The sequence below is a fragment of the Carettochelys insculpta genome, chromosome 3, assembly GCF_033958435.1.
Source record: "Carettochelys insculpta isolate YL-2023 chromosome 3, ASM3395843v1, whole genome shotgun sequence".
Taxonomy (NCBI): Eukaryota; Metazoa; Chordata; order Testudines; family Carettochelyidae; genus Carettochelys; species Carettochelys insculpta.
The window spans coordinates 7,072,032-7,085,952 of record NC_134139.1 but is presented as its reverse complement, the minus strand read 5'-3'; the positions used below and the strand labels follow the sequence as shown (position 1 = coordinate 7,085,952).

Below are 13,921 nucleotides of genomic sequence, written 5' to 3'. Positions count from 1 at the left end.
TTTGATGTCTAGGTCGGTACCGCCATCTCTATTCACAATGCTACCGAGATAAGTAAATTGTTCGACGTCTTCGAGGGTCTCTCCCCCTAAAGTGATGTTGTCTTGTTTAGTGTGGTTGACCCTCATAGTTCTAGTTTTACATCTACTGATTTTCAGGCCTGCCTTTGAGGCCGCGCTATCCAGTGCTGCAGCTTTGCTGTCCATATGCTCATGCCGATGTGCAGGAGAGCAATGTCATCAGCAAAATCGATATCCTCTAATTGACGAGAGAAGGTCCACTGAATACCTCTCTGGTGTCCGCTTGTTGTTTTTAGCATAATCCAATCCATAACTATAAGGAAAAGGAATGGTGAGAGTAGACATCCCTGTCTCACACCTGTTCGGACAGTGAAAGATTCCGTCAGAGTGCCATTACGTACAACCTGGCAAGTGGAGGGTTCGTAATTGGCTTGAATAACGTTAATGATCTTCTGGGGAATGCCATGATACTGCAACAGTCTCCACAGTGTATTTCTGTCTACACTATCAAAGATCTGTTCAAGGTCTATGAAAGTTATATACAGTGGGGAGTTCCATTCCAATGACTGTTCTATGATGATCCTCAAGGTCGTTATCTGGTCTACACATGATCTCTAGCTCCGAAAACCAGCTTGTCCATCCCTCAACAGCCTGTCAATCTCTGCTTTCATTCTCTCCAACAGGATCCTGTTAAAGACTTTCCCAGGAATAGACAGCAGAGTGATACCTCTTCAGTTTCTGCATTCATTCAAACTTCCTTTCTTGGGTATTTTAATTATATGTCCATGTTTCCAGTCTTGTGGTATTGCCTCGGTGTCCCATATTCTGCCAAAGAGTTCGTACAGCATGTCTGTGGAGATTTCAAGGTCCACCTTCACTGCTTCTGAGGGAATGCAGTCTGGCCCTGGAACTTTTCCACTTTTCATCAGAGAAATGGCCTTCCTTATCTCCTCCTTAGTTGGTCTGTCTGTACTTATTGGTAGTGATATTGGAGCTGAGGGTAAGTTGGTGGATCTATTGGTGCTGGGCGGTTTAAGAGATCCTTGAAATGTTCTTTCCATCGAGTAAGTTGTTCGGCTAGATTTGACAAGATTCTCCCCTTCTTGTCTTTCACGGGACGATCTACTGTCTGTCTTGCACCTGCTAACTTCCTTGTGATATTATACAGTTCTTTTAGATTCTTCTGGCCTATGGCTTGCTTGGCTTGTTGTCCTAGGGCTTCCATTAAGTTCTTTTTATCCCTCTTTATACTTTTCTTAACTTCTTTGTTAGCTTCTGCATACAATTGCAGCACTTCTGCCTTGATAGCTCTGGTCTTGCTGCTGTTGACAACTGCCTTCCTGTCTTTTCTATCCTTTATCTTCCTTAGAGTCTCTGGTGATATCCATTCTTTGTGTTGTCTTGTTCTTTTGCCCAGGATTTTCTCACAAGCTTCTTTCCATGCTGATTTAGAGCTTTCCCATACTTGCTCTACTGCTACATCTTCTGATCTTATATCTCTAAGGACCGTATATCTGTTTAACAGTTCTAACTGGAATTGTGATTTTGTTATCTGATCTCTCAGGAGTTCTGTGTTATATCTCGGCCCTGGCCTGTTTACTTGCATGTGGTGCTTTTTCAGTTTCAGCCTGAACTTTGCTAAGACAAGGTGGTGGTCGGATCCTACATCCGCTTCTCTTCTTGCGTGTACAGCTTGCATAGAATGCCTGAAGGTGCTGCTGATACAGATATGGTCAATTTGATTTTCCATCCAGTGGTCTGGTGAAACCCATGTTGCTTTATGGATTCTTTGGTGTGGAAAGATATTCCCACCAATCACCAATCCATTAAATACACAGAAGTCACTGAAGAGGTTGCCGTTCTCATTGGCTTTTCCTAACCCTTCTGTACCCATGTTCTGCTCCTTTCCTGTGTTGTCACTTCCGATTTTGGCATTGAAGTCACCCATCAAAATCAATATATCTTTCTTACCTTTCTTGTTAATAATACTTCGGAGAGCCTCATAGAACCCTGTTTTAATATTTTCATCAGCATCATTTGTGGGGGCATAGCACTGTATAATCAGAATCTTGTTTATCTTGGTGTAAAACCTGGCTGTAATGATCCATGCTGACACTGCTGTCCACTCAATTAGGGATCCAATTGCATCCTTGGACAACAGCATACCTACTCCTTCCATGTGTGGCGCATCATCCTCCTCATGCCCTGAATAAATAAGGGTTTCGCCTGTTGCTAGACACAGTTGTCCTGATTGTATCCATCTTGTTTCACACAGCCCCAAAACTGCCAGCTTGTATTGTCGCATTTCTGCTGCTATTTGTGCTGTCTTGCCAGCCTCATACATTGTTCTAACATTCCATGTTCTAATCTGAGTTGTAGTTCTGGGTGAAAGAAGGGTCATCTGCGATGCAGCCTCCTCTTGGCTTTCGCTGCCCCGCTTCATAATCATTCCAGCTGGATTTCCTGCTCTTCCCCAGACATGGCAAGTTAAGGTTTTCCTTGTGGATGTTTCTGTAACGGTTTTCTTTTTATGGGCAGGGTTGTTAGCCCTACGCCAACCCCTTATGCTCAAGGAGAGGTTGGATCTCTCTTTGTCTGGTCTCTACCCGTTGACCTGTCTGACAAGGGGGACCCTACCAGGAGCGTAAAGCTCCAGGCAGCAAAGCTCTCCGGGTCATTGAGACACACAAGCCCCCCAACCACGACGAGGTGATGATCCATCTGAAGGAATTTTTCCCAGGACAGTCCCTTATTTAAGCTGTCTCACAGGTGTCCTGACTTTTTTAAGAAACTGGGCTAATTGTCCCATATTTTTCAGGGCTCCTGTTCCCTGGCACCCAGTGTCTCAAGGTGTCAGCCCCCATTGCCAGGGAGCTCCTCACATTGGGCAGCTGTCCCATCCCTGGCACCCCATGGAGGCAACCTCCACCAGGTGGCCTCTTTATTCCTTGGAGGCTCCCTACTGGGAGGTTATAGAGCCCCCATCCTCCACGTCCCCTTACCAGGAGGCTGCTGAGCCCCCATCCCTGGTGCCTTACTATAGGGCAGCAGCCTCCATCACTGAGGAGCCCTGACATGGAATAGCAGCCCCCCATCCTTGAAGGCCAGTGTCCCATAGTTGCTATAGGGCAGTGTGGTCACCCTGTTGCCTTTGGACTGTAATTCTGATTGTGACAGACTTGTACTGCTTCAAATGTAAGCTTTCCAACAAGGAGATTCTGAATATAAGATTCAGTGTGTCTGACTCTTCCCCAAGTCTGTTCAGGCCTTTCTGTTTCTCAGAAATATGATAAAAGTATTCTCAGTGAATGTGCTCACAGTTGGAAAATGGGTGTGTTGCTCAATAACTGAATCTTAATTTCAGCCACTTGTTGAGTAATTGCTATTTTAAACCTTAACTCATCCAGTTGTTCTTGTGTTGATGTCATGTTATAATTTCTGAGCTGGTTTGCTTGATTAGATCACCAGGTCTGAGCTCCATCATTTGTTTGACTAAAGCATATCTTCCAGAAAGGCCTCCAGTCTTGAGCTGAAGATTCCAAGACATGAAGAATCCACCATTCTTCTTGATAATTTGCCCAGTGGCGAATCCCTCTGTTAAAAATGTTTGCCTTATTTCTAATGGGAAGTCATCTAGTTTTAATGTTTTAGGTGTCTTCTAATTTAACTCTGTAGCCAGGCACTTTGCAGACTTAATCAAGTTTAACTTCAGAGACTGAAGCAAATAACTACAAACTAATATCCCTGCAAACTTAGCTGCAGATTCTGCAACCTGCTCTGGGACAGAAACAAACCTTTGCCCCTCATGAGCTGTGTCTACACGTGCACGCTATTTCGAACTGCAACTCGTTGTCGGCTCTGTGTATCTTGTGCTGTTTAGTGCAAGTGTGTCTGGGAGGGGCCCTTTAAGGGAGCGGCTGGCTGTTGAGTCCGCCCTGTGACCCTGTCTGCAGCTGTGCCTGGCACCCTTATTTCGATGTGTGCTGCTGTGGCGTGTAGACGTTCCCTCGCTGCGCCTATTTCGATGTGGTGCTGCGCAACGTCGATGTTCAACATCGACGTTGCCAGCCCTGGAGGACGTGTAGATGTTATTCATCGAAATAGCCTATTTCGATGTCGCCACATCGAAATAGGCTACTTCGATGTAGGCTTCACGTGTAGACGTAGCCATGGAGTTCTACTGAAATCAATTCATGTAGTCTACATCTGTAGAAAGTTTTCACTGTTACTCTCCCATTATATTAAAATGGAACACATTCTATAAATATGGTATACTGTACTGCAGTCGTTTCAGTGCGTGACTTTTTGTCATCAGCATTGTCAATATATGGGAAGATCAGAGCATTGTACAGGAACAGCTAGATGACCTAGAAGACTGGAGCCTCAGAAATGGGATAAAATTCAATAGTAAGGTTATTGACTTACACTTTAATAATAACAATTTCTCCTGCAAGCTGAAGAATCAGTTAGGAGCAAAACAGGAGAAAAAAGGCCTGGGTGTATTTGTGGAACACAGGATTACCATGAGCCACCACTATGAAGCAGTGCTGGAAAAGATGCAAATGAGATCCTGATGTAGCAAACGAGGCATTCCCACTAGAGTTAGAGAAGTATTGATGCTATTGTATGTGAAACCAGTAAGACCTTAGCTAGAATGCTATGCAGCGTTGTGGTCACCCAAGTTCAGGAACATTGAATTCAAATAAACAGGTGCAGAAGCGCTTTAGAGTTCTCTCTTCAGGGAAGATGAGGAACGATTTAGGCTAAAAGGCAATGTTGGCAAAAGAGCAATGGATATAAACTGGCCAGGGACAAATTGAGGATGGAAGTTAGAATATAGATTCTAACAGTTAGAGGGGTGAGGTTTTGGAACAGCTTCCCAATAGGAGTTGTGAGGGCAAACAATTCATTTTATTATACAGCTGGAAAAAAATAATGAGTGATCATATAACAGAATGAAATTTAATGTGGGTAAGTGTAAGGTAATGCACATTGGAAAAAATAACCCAAATTACACATACAACATGACGGGGTCAAATTTAGCTACGACAGATCAGGAAAGGGATCTTGGAGTTATAGTGGATAGTTCTCTGAAGACATCCACGCAGTGTGCAGCGGCAGTTAGTAAAGCAAATAGGATGTTAGGAATTATTAAAAAAGGGATAGATAATAAGACAAAAGATATCATACTTCCCCTATATAAAACTATGGTACGCCCACATCTTGAGTACTGCGTGCAGATGTGGTCTCCTCACCTCAAAAAAGATATATTGGCATTAGAAAAGGTTCAGAAAAGGGTGACTAAGATGATTAGGGGTTTGGAACGGGTCCCATATGGGGAGAGGCTGGAGAAACGGACTTTTCAGTCTGGAAAAGAGGCGATTGAGGGGTGATATGATAGAGGTATATAAAATCATGAATGGTGTGGAGAAAGTGAATATAGAAAAATTATTTACCTTTTCCCATAATACAAGAACTAGGGGACACCAAATGAAATTGATGGGTAGTAGGTTCAAAACTAATAAAAGGAAATTTTTCTTGACACAGCGCACAGTCAACCTGTGGAACTCCTTGCCGGAGGAGGCTGTGAAGGCCAGGACTCTATTAGGGTTTAAAAAAGAGCTCGATAAATTTTTTCAGGTTAGGTCCATAAATGGCTATTAGCCAGGGGTAAAGTATGGTGCCCTAGCCTTCAGTACAAGGGCAGGAGATGGATGGCAGGAGATAAATCACTTGATCGCTGTCTTCTGTTCTCCTTCTCTGGGGCACCTGGCATTGGCCACTGTTGGCAGACGGAATACTGGGCTGGATGGACCTTTGGTCTGACCCAGTATGGCCATTCTTGTGTTCTTATGTTCTTGTGATGGTAGCTGGCTCCACAGCCGTGCCATAGCCTTATGTCCTACAGTTTATGCATTCTGTTCCTAAAACCTCTTCCTGCAGAATTTCAGCCAGACCCTGGAGGGGTCAAAATGGGATTCCTGTAGAGGGAGAGAAGTATTAATGGGCATAGTATATGCCGGCACAGGTCTCCTTCCTGTGACACATTAGAGATGACCACGTTGGAGATGGGGCCAGTGCTGTTCTGTCCCTTAGGGTGATTGGCTGGCTGTTCTCACTCACATGCTCAGTGTCTAAGTGGCTGCCATATGTGGGTCAGAAAGGAATTTTCTCCCATGTCAGCTTGGCAGGGGCTTTGGGGGTCAGGGGAGGCTTCACCTTCCTTTGCAGCATGGGCTGTAGGTCACTGGTCAGGATTATCTGGGTGTTTCTCTCCAGTCAGCTCCTGCCACTAGAGGAACCTTGGGGTTTGGTGCCTGTTGGTCCATCTTATTCTCCTGTGGGCTGTAATAGTTTGGTCTACATTTGGTTGTTGGGTGCTGAGTGGTGGGGGCATGTGATGCAAAGTAGGTCAAAATAAATCAACTGGTGGTTCATTTGGCCTTAAACTTTGTGACTTTCATGACTTCCGTTTCCCTGTCTTACTGAAAGTCAGAATGCACAGCCCCACAAGAGGCTCCTTAAGTATCTGTGTGTAGAGAAAGTCATCTTTATATTACATGGTATTGCTTGTGTGTTGAGCCATGCAATTCAAGACTAAATCGTACCTGCTGTGCTCTAGACCAGTGTTTCCCAATTTTATTCAGCCATGGAACCCTTTTAAACTTGAAAGACTGTTGCAGAACCCCTAATAATAGTCTTGCATATGAACCTGAAAAAGTACACTACAAATAAGGATAACAATAAACAAATGCTAAACAAGGTGATGAGATCAACATTTAGTCTAGTGGCACATATTTAAAAACAAAAATCACACTTAATGTGTTTAAAAAAAAAGCTCAACAACTAATATGCACAGCAGTGGCAGTTTTCAATGCAAAGAGTGGGTTTTTCATCTTTCTTGGCAAATTCTTTTTATATTTGGTTTAATACTGGAAAGTTGGAGACACATATCAGTCAATTTCTGTATTTCTCAGCCTCATATCCACCCCGTCATCCCCAGGATTAACCTGCTTCAGCCCCAGACCGGCCCCCGGGACTAAGCCATTCACTCATCCACCCAAAGAGGTCCCCAGCCTAACCCCACCTGAACAGTTAGTTACTCCATTAACCTCACCCAGCATAGTGGATGGACCTACCTTAGTCCCCATTGCTCCTCTGACTCTAGTCCCCAGGGCCTGATTTCATTGGCTGCCCTATGGCAAAGTGAGAGGCCAGTCACAGCCAGTGAAAGGTGAAGATGATGCAGAAAATGCAGGACCCATCTGGCTCCCCTTCTGGATAGCCATTGGCTCCCCTTGTTCTAGCCACATTGCACACACGCCAGCTACTTTGTGAGTGAGTGGCTGTTCTGCAGCTCTCTGTCCTGCTGCCACTGAAATAGTGGAACTAAATTCAGTTGATTTAACAGTCAGATCCCTCCTGCTGCCCTGCCAACCATTAAACCAATTAAATTTAGTTCTACTGTTTCAGTGGTAGCAGGGCAGGGAACTGCGGAGGAGACACTGTCATTGCTGACCGGCCCCAAATGACTCCTTACAGAGCCGCATGCGGCTCCGGAGCCACAGTTTGATGTGCCCCGATCATAGTCAATTTACATTTGTCACGGTTAAGTTTTTAAAAACAAGAAATCCCATGACCTATATTCTTATTCAGTCACCCATGTGATCCACGCTCCCTCAGAGTGAGTACGGGGATTTACGGTGGTATGTAGCAGGCAATCGCACCACTGACTGACCGCATGCAGAGCTGAGTAATGACACCATCGTCCCCACCCTCTGGCTAAGCTGGCATTACACAGGAACACTTATCCTGGCAAACACAAATGAAAACTGTTTTTAATAAAATTCATAAACGCTTAAATATTAAGTCAGAAAATCTTATTGCAATGGAATTTTCTCACGGAACCCTTATTTTCACTTGGCAGAACCCCGGGGTTCTGCAGAACACCATTTGAGAAACACTGCACTAGAGAGTAGAGTTACAGTTGCATCACTTAAGCATTTCCTGATTTTTTTTTTCAATGGTTAACTGTGCAACCGTAGCACAGTGTTTTGTGTGAATTTTCCTAAGTTCATTAAAGTGAGAGAGTGCAGTTGAAAGTAGGGAAAAACACAACAAGAAAGTTTTATTGTCTTCGACTTCAAACTCAGTTGCTTTGCAAAAGTTTGGCAAGAGTAGTTGGGATTTTGAAAGGAACTAAATAACTCTTGGGGGTAGAGATCATATTGATGATTGCTGACAGTTGTGCTCCTGAATCTCATTGACTTTGGCTGTGCCTTGTGTGCTGTAATCACCTGCATGCATCTGAAAATCCCATCTGGGCAGTGTAACAACTTGACTGTTTTGCACCAATCATGTGCTTCTGAAGTGCTGGGCACACACCAGCAGAATGCCCAGCTTGTTACACCTTCTGAGATCTGCAACAAGCAGCCCCTCTCCATACAGCTTTGGCAGCCGTGATCTCAGATGCTCAGAAACACAGCTCCTTTTGTGGGCTCTGCACAACGTGCCATGTACTTAGTCCTTGGCTCATGTCTCTGTCAATGTGGTAGTGCAATGCTTGCCTTCATCACAGGGCCCTTACTTAGGCAAGTGCTTGGCGATACTTGGGTTGGAGGTGCTTTTCATACACAAACCAAAACAGGAGGCCCAGAACATTTCCAAAGGTTTATGCAGTGGCTCTGGTCCCTGGCTGGGCTCAGCTCCCCGCTCTGGGCCATTGCAGTCTGCTAGGTTACAGTACCCTCAGGTTTGCCCTAGCCATCCTTCAGTCTGAGTGATGAGAGAAGAAAGTGGCTGGACCCAACTTGAGTGAGTGGCACCGTAAGCTTATGCAGCAGGTCACAACTGTGCTCAGACAGATTTGGCCTGGCTGCCCTTCCTCACAAGGGAAATAAAGGCCAACTCCAAGCAGCACCACAACCCTAGAGGCTGCATCTCCCAGGGCAAGGAGCCAAGCCCACTGAGCCCTTCAGGACTGGAACTGAAGGAGTTACTGCTTTTGTAGGGTGACTGCAGGGTGGGATCTGCAATGAACACCCCAGGCCTCCTGCCCTGCCCCTGGGGCCAGGACCCAACACTCCACCTCCAGCCTATTTACTGCCTTGTAACAGACCTGTAACATTGACAAATGGGTCTGAAGCCCGAAGAAGTTGAGAATCAGGGTTATAAATGGCTCTGTGAGGTAGAAGGAAGGAGAGAATCTGGATCCCCTCCCGGTTTTCTATCTGTATTCCTGTTCATGTAAAATATAAACCTGCTGCATTTTCCACCTTTAAAATCTGATCTGGTGCGGTGCTGAGCCCCTCCCACAAGTTGCCCAAAGCTCTCTCAGTGGGCTTGGAGGCTTTCAACAGAAGATCAGTGCTTCAAAGGACTGGGACCTCAGTCCCTCCATGTGTCTTGGAGAAGACTAGAACTGTGACTTTCCCCTAACCCAACTGTTCGAGGCAAGTTCTACCTTCAGTTACACCTGCAATAAAAACAACCCTCTGATGCACCAGAATGATTAGACCTGCACAGCAGTAACTGAGAGTAGAACTTGACCCTCGTTAAGTAAATGCAAGTGCTGCCTTTGAGGTGCCAGAGATTGTCATCACCTCTGGCCTTTCTGTGCCCATGTCAAATATTAATATGGTGACCTATGAAATGACAGTCCATCCTTGGACATAGAGAGCTGGGGATGGTGACAGCGTGGCTCACTCCTCCTTTGTGGCATGTTTTTTTTTTTTTTTTCAGGTGGTTGCACTGTCATCATGGAGTCTGCTGCGAGATTCAATCTACTACACCCTGTCTGTTGTTGCACTCATTGCGGTAAGTTTGTGAAGGCGAGTGGAGCAATGCTTCTGCAGAGGAAAGCTAAGTGCTTTCTGGGATCCTCAGCTGGGTTGTCACTGGGGGCAGGTGAAGGCTTAAGCACTATAATCTTATGCCCTGGCTCCAGGAGTCATGTTACAGCAAAACCTCAGCTTTTGGTTAACTGAAAAAAGCTATGCTTAGCCCTCCTGGCTGCAGAGAAAAACTTAAAACCACAGCACTGGCATAACTGGTGCAGCAAATGCTCACTTGAATCTCTAGAAAGTATGAAAGAATAGTCTTGAGAAGAATGAACTGCCCCATTCATCTCAGTGGCCGTATCTGCACTAACCCAAAACTTCGAAATGGCCATGCAAATGGCCATTTCAAAGTTTACTAATGAAGCGCTGAAATACATATTCAGCGCCTCATTAGCATGCGGGCGGCCGTGGCACTTTGAAATTGACGCGGCTCACCGCCACACGGCTCGTCCAGACGGGGCTCCTTTTCGAAAGGACCCCGCCTACTTCGAAGTCCCCTTGTTCCTATGAGCAGATGGGAATAAGGGCACTTCAAAGTAGGCGGGGTCCTTTCGAAAAGGAGCCCCGTTGGGACGAGCCGCGCGGCGGCAAGCTGCGTCAATTGCGAAGTGCCGCGGTCGCCCGCGTGCTAATGAGGTGCTGAATATGTATTTCAGCGCTTCATTAGTAAACTTCGAAATGGCCATTTGCATGGCCGTTTCGAAGTTTTGGGCTAGTGTAGACATAGCCAATGAGGTGGTAACTCTGAAACACACACTCTGTTTCTACTGCAGTTGAAGGAGAGTCTCACAGCCCAGCTTGACAGACTCCTGTAAGTGGGGCTCACGTTAGCACATTGAAAATAGCGGTGGGGATATTGCGGCACCAGTGGAGGCTTGGGCTTGCCACCCCAGCTCAGACCCACCACCATATATCTCGCTAGCACATCTGTCAGCCAAAGCTGGGAGGCTCCCTCATGGCTCAGTGCAGACATGTGCAAGGAGCTCTGGCCTCCTGTCAGTGGAGACAAGATGGACAAATCTGTGTGTTTCCTACTTCTGATCTGAGTTGTTCCTCCCACCATTCCTAGGGGACAAGCTTTGCATCTGTGAGAAGGAACTCAGTTCAGGGGTACAAAATATTATTCTGTGTCATATTCATGCAGACAAAAATATGGGATTTAGTGGGTGCTAGTGTCAAAACCTACTAGTGAAGTAGTGAGAGAGTTTCGTTGGTAACACTTTGCGATCAGTTGTTGTAATTCTGTGGAGTATTTAGCAGTCATGAAAATCAGGCCACTTATTAAGCAGTCTCAATGTAGATTTAGAAGCGAATGGCCTGAGTCCCAACAGTGCACCCTTTTCAGCTCCTCTTGTGGGAAGTGTAGGTGGTCAGAACTGCTGAAAATCAGGCCACAGAGGGAAGCACTGTTAGCTGAAGAGGGAAATAGTGCAGTGGTTTCATTAGCAGCCTGTTAAATCAATGGTTGTGAGCTCAATCCCTGAGGGGGGCCATTTAGGGATCTGGAGTAAATAGTATTTCTCCCCCCCCCCGCCCAAAAAAGGGGAGGTGGTACTTGACCCTGCCAAAAAGGGGAGGCAACTGGACTTGATGACCTCCTGAGGTACCTTCCGGGTCTATGAGATGTTGATCTCCATAAGTTGTTATTATTATATATTGTAAATGTAAAAACGACAACTATTAAATGTTACATTTCAGCCAAACTCACACAAAGTCAGGAAACACAAAAGTCTCCCAAAGAAAAGCTGCATGTTGCATAAACATTTTCTTCTGTACATTACTGTCATCTTAGACATGTAGCCTAAGATAAACTAATCCCTACATAACGGTACAGAGAAATTGGGATCTTCTTGTGTTCACTTTAATACATTTGTCAGATCATGTAAGTATTGTGATGCGAAAAGAAACTTTTAAAATTCCAGAATATGTGTGATTGTAACAGGCAACATTAAAGTTTCCTAGTTTTATTTTCTTTTGCTCTTAGCAAGCATGTGCCTGCATACTGGGTACATATTGTATGTGCCCAGCTAGTCCCTCTCTCCTGAGACTTACAGCAAAGAGGTTGCCTCGACTTGTTTGTGCTCCGTAATCTCAACACTGCAAGGTCAGCCTTCTGCAATTTATGAAAAATAGCTTGTCTTCAATCTAATTCATACCTCAGCACTGCTGCAGGAATGAAAGCAATTGACAGTAATGATGTGTGAAACAAACAAAGCTGCTTTGTTACTTCCACAGCTGGGGAATAATGAAGCAGGAGAAAGTGGCTTTTGAACAATAAACTAACAACTCCATATATTGTAAAAAATTACCTCCCACAGGCAGAAAGGCACGTATGCAACATTCCCAGCCGTTTGATTTATTTGCTTATTTCTAATCCAGAGGAAGTGTGGCTGGGGGTGGCCTCTTTGGTTCTTACCTGAGATTGCATGCTTCATTTGCAGAAGAGTTGCAAAGCAATCAGCTGAGTGTTTGGTTTTTTTTTTTTTAATTAAAAAAATACTTTCTTGTGGTCCTTCTGTTCACAGGGCATGGCAGCTTTATATTTGGCTGCATCTCAGCATCCTAAGAGTGGCCTGATACAATCATACCTTTTGTGTTGTATCTAGCGTGTTCCTTAAGCCGGTTGTATAGCAAGAAACTCAGACCACTAAACAAAACTTCCCGGTACTTGTAAACAAGGTGTATCTTACTCTTCCATTCAGGTTCTTTCTCTCTTCCCTCACTATTTATGTCTTCCCTGGAGGGTTATTCTTAGTGGTGCCCACAGCTATGAACCTGGGGGCAAGGTGGAAGGGGGGCTTAGCTCCCTGCCCCCAGAAGGGGTGGGGCCAGGAGTGGAAGGGGCAGAGAGTTGTCAGTCAGCCCTGGCCCACACACCACACACAGAGCGATGGCACAGTGCTCCACAGCATTTCAAAGCGGCCTGGTGCTCCGGCTGCTGCTACTGCAGTGATGGCTGGAGCTCTGGGCCCCTTTGAAATGCTAGACCCAGGGGCAGCTGTCCCCTTTGTCCCCCCATCAGTGGCCCTGGTTATCCTTCATGGCTACGGCACTACAAAAGTCCTGTTCTAGCACTTTGGAGTGAGGGATATTATCATTCCTTCCTGGGCCTCCGGATACATTCTGTAATCCACTTGCCCAGAGTCAAGCCTGATCCTCTGCACGCCTTGCTATCACTAGGGCTGTGCCAATTTCCATTTGTTAAATGCTGCGAAAGGCAGACGAGGATATGGAAAGAGATTTCTTCATTTTGAGAAATTTCCCTTACTCCCCTCAGTCATGTAGAAACCTCTCTGTTTGACACTTTCTCGGATGGCGTCAAAAACCTTGTTAGGTCAGGGTCAGATTTACGTGGTAGCACTTGTTTAGTCATTAAAATACATTGCCTGCCTTCCTCACTTCCAAGACCCCCCACCTCCACCTAGAGTCAACCACCTGACAAAACGCCACCACCTTAACTCTGCCCTGCAAGGGATGCTGGCCTCCCAGAGCCCCCTACCCACAGAAGGAGTGGGTGCTGCCCACAACTGATAACGAAGGGATGCCCACTCATTACTTTGGTGGTAGATAGTTCAGGGAAGTGGAGGGAACTCTAGCCTCTCATTGAAGCAGCGTTAAGGGCTGTATGAGGACTATAGTGTTGGGGGATAGTTCTGTGCCAGCGAGTGAAGGAGTAAAGGAGGTGTCCTGCCAAGGAGCTTAACTTCTCATTTCTTTCCTTTTGAGCTTTTGCTTCAGGTTGGTTACACATGCAGCACCTTGAAACTCTCCATCCTGTAGCATTTAATGCCTGAATTTTAAATGGTGTCACTCAGTTATGAAGGAACACAAAAGCCTCCTTAGCACAAAACCCCAATGGTAAAGTCCTGGCCCCTGGAAAAAAAGGCAGAACTCCCATTTATTTCAATGAGATGAGGATTTCACACAAACAGTTCTATTTCAGTGCTGTTCTCCATACCTGAAAGTGTACTAATCACAAATTGCACTTGTGCAGCAGCTTCCTTTCATACACGCTTGAATAAATTCAGCCTCTGCACACTCCTCAGAGGTAAGCAGACTGTGCC

The 13,921-nt window shown here is 45.5% G+C and overlaps 1 protein-coding gene across 1 annotated transcript in view; it reads left to right on the top strand.

The window, feature by feature from the left end:
• SLC24A3 (solute carrier family 24 member 3) overlaps window positions 1-13,921 on the top strand; it is a 376,441-nt gene that overhangs the window by 311,500 nt on the left and 51,020 nt on the right. Inside the window, exon 7 of the mRNA XM_074988441.1 lies at window positions 9,760-9,834. Within this exon, the coding sequence (XP_074844542.1) occupies window positions 9,760-9,834 (75 nt within the window). The remainder of the gene's footprint in view (window positions 1-9,759; window positions 9,835-13,921) is intronic.